At 31.3% G+C, this 7,836-nt stretch overlaps 1 protein-coding gene across 2 annotated transcripts in view; it reads left to right on the top strand.

Annotated features, from left to right (window-relative positions):
- Window positions 1-7,836, top strand: part of LOC138133722 (transcription factor SPT20 homolog) — a 37,049-nt gene that overhangs the window by 7,965 nt on the left and 21,248 nt on the right. For both annotated transcript variants that reach the window (XM_069051665.1, XM_069051675.1), the window contains exon 2: window positions 3,453-3,602. In XM_069051665.1, coding sequence (XP_068907766.1) covers window positions 3,453-3,602 — 150 coding nt within the window. The remainder of the gene's footprint in view (window positions 1-3,452; window positions 3,603-7,836) is intronic.

Genomic DNA, 7,836 nt, shown 5'->3' with positions numbered 1-7,836 from the left:
ATTGTATTTGTAGAAATTGTATCGTGGAATGAAATTGTAGTACAATTATTGTTTTCCTTGCCGTAAAAACGTTTAATGAGTTCAGTATTTTTTGTTACATTTATAAGTTTACAGATGTGACTGACACTCCATTGTGATATTTACGATTCGCGAAAAACAAAAGTACTACACATTTCGAAGGAAAGATAAAAGCCATTTAATTATTATATTTCCCAACATAACTTCAACAAGTTTTAGCTTTATAAAAAGTAATGTAATGTTTCCAATAAACTTTTATAAAACTACTGATCGGATGTGAATCATTCTGAAATGTTGGAACGTTAAAATGAATGAATGAAAAGTGTTTTGTTTAAGTTATTTAAATTGTTTACTAATTTAAGGAAATTATTTATTAAAATTTAACATAAAATAACATTTTTAATTTACAATGCGAAAATTTCCGATAATAATGCGGAATCTGGAAAAGTGCCCCGAATGCTTGCAGCGTTTCCACGTTGAATGGCAAGGGAAATCCTCTCAAAAAGGAATTTCTTAGATTTTGAATCCCCTGATTCCGCGATAAGTCGGTCTCCGATGACATTAATGAAATCTATTGTTTCTTTGCACCAAGGGCCTAAGGTTTCAAAGGCTAAACCTTTAAATATGTAGTTTGACGAAATAATTGAACGATATTTGTTATGTTTGCGTTTGCAAGCCATTTCAGCGGCAAAACCTGAGACTTCAGATGTTTTCAATACGTAACTGTCTGCAAGTGTATCTACGACAGTAACGTCCCAAACCAAAGGTTGACCTTTATTCCACGGTACTAAAGTCATCCCATCAGGGCGTTTTCCGTCATCACGAGATAGTCCGTTTGGTTCTAAAGTTGAATTAACATGAATAGAAGTCAAAGACCGGTTGATAATAGAATTAATTTCAGTGTGTCTTGAAAATCTACCACTGCTTTTGGAACAACTTAGACCGTGAATACCAATTTCATCAACTTTCGCATTGCATTTGCAAATATGAGGTGTACAAAGATTACAACCCAATCTTAAACCAATACAAACTTGGAAGGAAGTGTTATCTAAAAGAGTACCAATATTAGGAGAAGGTATTGCATGTAACCAAGATCCTGATTCTCTGCATTGCAAAGCCTTAAAACGAGCCAAGTCCCTAGATGAATTAAAGATTAAGTCATTGTCAATTATTCTTTTGATATTGATATTATCCCAATTCTTCTGAAATTGTGGAATTGTTGGTCTTTCGTTCTCATTTTCTACATCCCAGACTGCTAAAGCTTCATCATAATGGTGAATAATAAGCTCATTATCCTTTGAATTTAGTAATTGAGAAACAAGCTTTTTAACACCATGAACTGAAGATAGGAAAGCAGGGAGGCAAATATCGGAAATGCGGCGAATTCCCAGTCCACCAAATCTAATCGGTAAAGTGGACTGACACCATTGTAAATCAGTTAAACGTAAATTAAGTATTTTTTCTAAAGAAGACTTTAAAGAAGAATCAATGGAATTAACGTAATTAGAAAATTTCCAAAAAGGAGTTGTTCTTAATAAAAAATTAAATTTTGGTACGAAAAGACAGTTCTTGATTAAGGTATAAGCCACGTGTCTGCTAAGAAATTCAGCTTTATTTAAAAGATTTTCAACTGTAATAATAGTTTTTTCGACAGTGTTTTTGAAGCCTTGGTCAAAGATTGGAGAGCCTAAAAGAGATAAACTTCCTCGGTCACAAATTTTAATACCTGGTGCTAAATTTTGAAATTCCTTTATGACTTTTAAATCTGTGTCTCCAGAACAGCCAAAGATCTCGCATTTGTTAAAGTTTAATTCAAGACCAATTTTTCTGGATAAATTGATAACTTTCTTAAAGTCGGACAAAACTACTTCTGGGTAATCAGCTAGGGTTCCATCATCTAAATACCAAATATTCAGTTCAGAATTCAAAGATAAAATAATTGGTTGAATGGCAAGACTAAAAATCATAGGACCACAAGGATCTCCTTGTTGAGCTCCAACAGAAGAAGAAATTAAATGATCACCAAAAAATAAAGTTGAAGGATTCCTATAGCATTGATAAAGATAAGGGTAAAGAAGTGGGGTATGACATTGGACTTCTTTTAGAATACAATCTCGTTCGACTGAGTTAAATGCGTTTTTGAAATCTAATTTAAGAACAACTTTGCTACGGTTTAGGTCGTTATTCACAAAGGTACGTGTAGTATGAATTGCTGCTTCGCATCCTAGCTTAGTTGCCACTCCAAGTTGGTGTGGAGATAAATACGAATTTACAATATTACGACTTTGAAAACAAGCAAGCTTTGAAGTCAATCTTCGTAAACAGTTTCCTATAGCGATTGGTCTAATTCCTCCATCTTTCTTATGAAGGGCGCATAATACTAATTTTGCATTTTATTGTGAAATTAGTAAAATTTTTCTTGACAAGTTATTTAGCAAATTCACATATTTTAAAGAAATCTTTTAATAAAGCGTAGAAAAAATACGCACAACAACTTCATTCGAAAGTGTCGTGATAACACTTAGGTCAAGGAAATAATTTCTTTTTCCAAATTTCGTTACATTTCTCTTAAAGTACTTGGCTTATCAGAATAAACATGCAAAGAAATAACTTGTAACCTTAAATTACGTAATTGTTGATATGCAAATAAATGTAACTTAACAAATAACTAAAAAGTACAAATATGGCAACATCCCAAGGTAATAAATATACTTCGTTGTTTATTTATGATGTATCTAGCATGATTAAAAGAAATGTGTAAAATTTATAATAAAATAACCTTTTCGCTAATTAGATTTTATCATTAATACTCCATTCTTTGGTTGTAAAAAATGTATGTTATATGTATATTAATTTAATTATCAAACATAATTTTTCGTGAGAATTGTCATGAATTAATCTGTTTCTCTCTTCGTTTATTTTTTTTTTATCTTTTTGTACAAAACACGAGAATACATTTTATTGCAGCTGTATACACATATTTAACTTTAAAAGTAAAACCTGTTTGGAGCCATACTGTACCATTAATTAAGCTTTAAATAAATTATAGGAAATATCACTCAAACAGAATGAATACCAGTAGTAAAAGCTCACTCGGCCTTGGATTATTTTATTTCGAGCATCGCTGTTTTCATATCCTTTTCTTCGGTCCTTGTTATTTATTTTTACGAGATCTTTTGTGTGTCTACCGCAAGGTTAGTTTTTTTAATATCGCTCTACTTTTTTGTAGTAATAAATTAGCACCTGGTGTTGGTGCTTTAGATAAAACCTAATTAAATTAACAGCTTTGATCAAGCCTGTTGTTTATATTCAAAAATTAATGAAAGTTTGCGCAAGCTATTATTAATAATAATAATAATCGATGAATCTGATTAGACGTAATGTGAAAGGCTGCGTTGCCGTTCTTATTCCATATTGGTTTATGATTATTTCAGGGACGTCGTGGGAAAAGTTTCAGAAGTGGTTAATGCAATGGGGGAGGCTTCAGCTGCAGCTCAAGGACTGACAAAACCAATAACAACAGCTGAACGATTAAGAAATTCCGAACATAACATTTATGTTCTCATCGATCACAATGCTGGCAAGTAAGTAATAATTTAGTGTTAATAAATACATCAGTATATGATTGAATCATAGTTTAAGTAAAATCTATACTATACCGGGTGTTATGGAAGTCCACGTAATAAATTTAATCACCAATAGGACTGGTTAAAATAAAATTCATACCCGCTTATGTTTTTACACATTCATTGATAACGAAGCGCGAAAAAATAATTACATACTCGATTAAAATACTCAAGTGAAAAACAGTAAGAACTGTTAGTATTAGAACAGCGATCACTCTTCCGTTTCAATTGATGATTATCCCATGAGCGAAGTGTCAAATTAGGGGTTAGAAAAATGTAAAAAAATATTCCATTAAAAAAAGATAATATGTAAAAAATGTTTATTTTAACGAGTTCTATTGGTGATTAAATTTATTACGTGGACTTCCATAACACCCTGTATAAGTAATGCAGGAAATTTGAAAGGTAAAGGTGAAATAATTTGCAAACATGTGCTTTACAGTTTTTATTAATATTTTAATATTTTACCAAATAAAAAAATACCCATTCAAGTGAAATTAGTGATCTACTCGAAATCATTACCACATAAAAAATTCAATTCTAGTATCCAGCTTGATGATAACGATTATCTAAATTATCAGCAAGGTCGTTATAATCTGCAAACTAATAAAGGTTAAATATTTAACATGGTCTGTGCATTCTTCACGTTCAAACTTTACTCCATATGTACCATACAGTTATCATGCCATCAAAATTACCTATGAAAAAGAAAAAAAAATCAGTGTGTTAGTTAAATTCTTATTTGACGTATGTACAATCGCGGCCATCCAAAAGTGAACGATAGCTTGCGAAAATTTCCGTATTTTTCGTTAGATTAAATCAGGCTGTATTCATTGGCGTTCGTGCAGCAGGCGTTACTATTTTAATAATAAAAAGTTGTAATAATAAAAATGAGACTGAGAAGTAATTAATACATTATTAAAGTGAAAGTAAAGAAACCTTTCCAACACCTATTCGCATTGGCCTCTCAAGCCTGTTTTCTTGCCAACCCCTCTTTATATTGAAGATGCAAGTCTTACTGCAATGTAATTCTCTCGCCACAGCAGCCAACGACCAATTTTCTTCTAGCTTTGCAATAGCCCTAGCTGTCTGCATCGGAGAGAGATGTGGCATTTAAAAAAAATAGTTTCAATACATTTTTTATCGCTAGTGTCAAACTTTGATATTTTAGGACGCCTATGATTTAAAGTAAATATCAAACTATAACAAAAAACGTTCACTTTTGGATGGCCGCGATAGTACATAATTACTATCATTTAGTATTCTATTAAGTACCAAACTGTGTGATTTACAATTTTCACAAGATGATTTTTATTTTAGACCATAAACAATAAATGTTTGAAATCACATTTTGGGATGGTTAAGTGACAGTTACCTCTAGTAACAGGTATTTATAGTCGTTTAAGAACTCTAATGTTATGGTGTACTTTAACTTCAGTAATGAGATGATTATTATTTGATACCTTCTACTGAGAAAAGACCGCTTAATCCAACAGATACTCTCTTTTGATGATAGGGCCTGCAGTATAACGTTAGAGTTCTTGGAAGACTATACAGGGGCATTCACGAGTAATAATATTGGGCCTAACTACGTCCCGACCCAACCAAATCTTTAATCTTTATATTTAATACTATAATGCAAATAGGTGTCCGTTTGGTGTCACAATATGGCGGTACCCACGAAATTGTGTTGCTGTGACACGTCCCTTTTGACAGTAAAGCCTGTCATTAATTTTATAAGAAAAATATTACAATAAAGGTTAATTTAGACGAACTTGAGCGACAAAGAGCGGAAAATAGAGAACGACAAAGACGTAGGCGGGAACACAGAAGCCAAAAAGAAAGAGATATCGAAAATGAGCGTAGAATTTTAATATTTTATTGATTTTAGTGCGTAAGCACGGGCCGTTCTACTGGTAAACATAATTCTCAAATGAGTAGATACCAATTGATCTTTTTATTTTTTAATGAATCCAAGACTGCTTTTATTAAGATAATTTTCAGTTGTCGTTACGTGATATCTATCAAACCTAAAATGTATTTGTGATTGAATAAAAATAACCTAAAAAATTTACAATAATTTAGATGTCAATTTCGAGGTTGAGGCGTTCCTTGTAACAGGAGGTACTATCGGCGCCAACGAAATGTGAACGAATTTGTGGTGCCATAGAAACGTCTTCAGTTTTGTTCTACATTAAATAAAACTTTGTTCACTGGCGTACTATATGTATGGAAGTTAAGAAAAGATTTCTATTACCTATAACTTTCTATTACAATTTTTACAATTTTCGTCGAGTTTGGCAACAGCCCTCGCTTTTCCCATATCGGTCAAGTGTCGTGGCAGGTATATTGTTAAAAAATAAATTAAATCTGTTGACTAATTATGTTTGTGAAAATTGTCACAAATCTGTCACATTAACGCACGCCTATGATTGATGCTTCAACACACACTAGGAAAATTTGGCGTTCACATTTCGATGGCGCCGATAGTACTATACATTATTCTTAAGAATTTTAGCCTGAATCTTCTCAGTAAAATGTTTATATTAACGGAGATAGTTGATTGTATATTTTTATTGTTTTATAAAAATTTGAGTTCGGTCCTGTCTATTTCTCCGCTAAATAACTGTCGTGGCCCAGGATGGTGTCTTTCCGGAAATGCCTCTGTGTATTCTCTGGACGCCGCAGCTGCATTTTGATAACATTGCCCATACATTAGCAACATATCTGTGAGCTCGTTATGACTAATTAGATGACAACTCTGACAGTATTTTTGATTAACGTCCATGCTTATTTGATTTTTTTTTTGTTAATTCTAATTTCTAACAAATCAGCGCAAATTTGAGCAGGACCGGTTTCAAAAAAATTTACTTATTGTATCTTCATTGTCGTACACATTTTACTAAGATGAATTTGGCTAAAACTCTTTAAAACATCGCATACTATCTTACTATCACATGTTAAAAGGAACGCCTCAACTTTGAAAACACTCTGTATATATTTTGGTTATCGAAATATGTATTGTTGTATTCAAAAAAATCGCGTACACCTATTATTTGCCTTTGTAATTTTGTTGTTCTAGCGTTTATTAACGTCATACTGTGACACATAAGTTATTAAAAAAAATACCAATACCAAAAGTTTGTGAACAAGAAAAGTGGGAATTTTGTGCAGTCTACCCCACATAGACTAAATGCGGTTATAAATGCAAACGGCGCCACGACCAAATATTAATCTAATATTCAAATAAAATTATTTAAAAATTAAGATATATCTTATAACTTTTGTCAAAATGACAGAAAAAGTCCGTTTTTAAACGATACAAAAACCTATAAAAATTGCTTACTTGATTTAAACGGTGTACGCGATTTTTTTTAATACAAGTGTACATATTCGATTTTAAAAGTTTGTAATACCATCTCTTTTTATTTCTGCTTTATTGCACTAAAACAAAGATAATAATTTAACACTAGATTTATCCGAAAATAAGTACCAGATCAAATTTCATAATTTCATTCTTTTTTGTTTCAAATTAATACATACACTGACCGGCACAAAAAACGACTCACTTTGAATTTTATTAATAGAATTAAGTAATTCATTGTCTTATAAACATTTTTTGATATCATGTTGTATTTTGTATTGATAAGTGTTATTTAAGTTATTCTTTGCCAAAGAATATCTGACAAACAAAACATTAAACACAGCAAATAAAATTTTAATGAAAAAAAAAATTACAGTAATTTTTTAGAAAAAAATGTATGTTATGAAAAATTGCCAAAATTTGAACAGCATTTTGAATTAATATCTCGTATTGTCAAATTAAATCTTTTAACACGTAAATCAACGGACAAATATACAACATGGAAGTAGCGCAAATTTTTTAATAATTTATTTAAACAAAACAATTCGGTTGCCATGGTGACCATAGCGCTCCCGATCATTGAAAATGTCCCAATTTAACTATAATAAAGAAAAATAAGCACAAATATAATTTCAAGATCATTTAGGGAAGGTCCCCACCTGACTGATGACAAAGTTAACAAAAAATTAAGTTTTGGCCAAGAAAACGTTAATATAATTAATTAAAAAGATAGTAACATGTTACGTTGATATATTACTCTTAAATTCCACATGATTTTAAAGTAAACATAAATTCCAATATTACTAAAAATGAATATAAACAAAAAAT

The sequence above is a fragment of the Tenebrio molitor genome, chromosome 1 (assembly GCF_963966145.1).
Source record: "Tenebrio molitor chromosome 1, icTenMoli1.1, whole genome shotgun sequence".
NCBI classification, from domain to species: domain Eukaryota; kingdom Metazoa; phylum Arthropoda; class Insecta; order Coleoptera; family Tenebrionidae; genus Tenebrio; species Tenebrio molitor.
The sequence above is the reverse complement of the archived record's forward strand: the minus strand, read 5'-3'. Positions and strand labels throughout refer to the sequence as shown.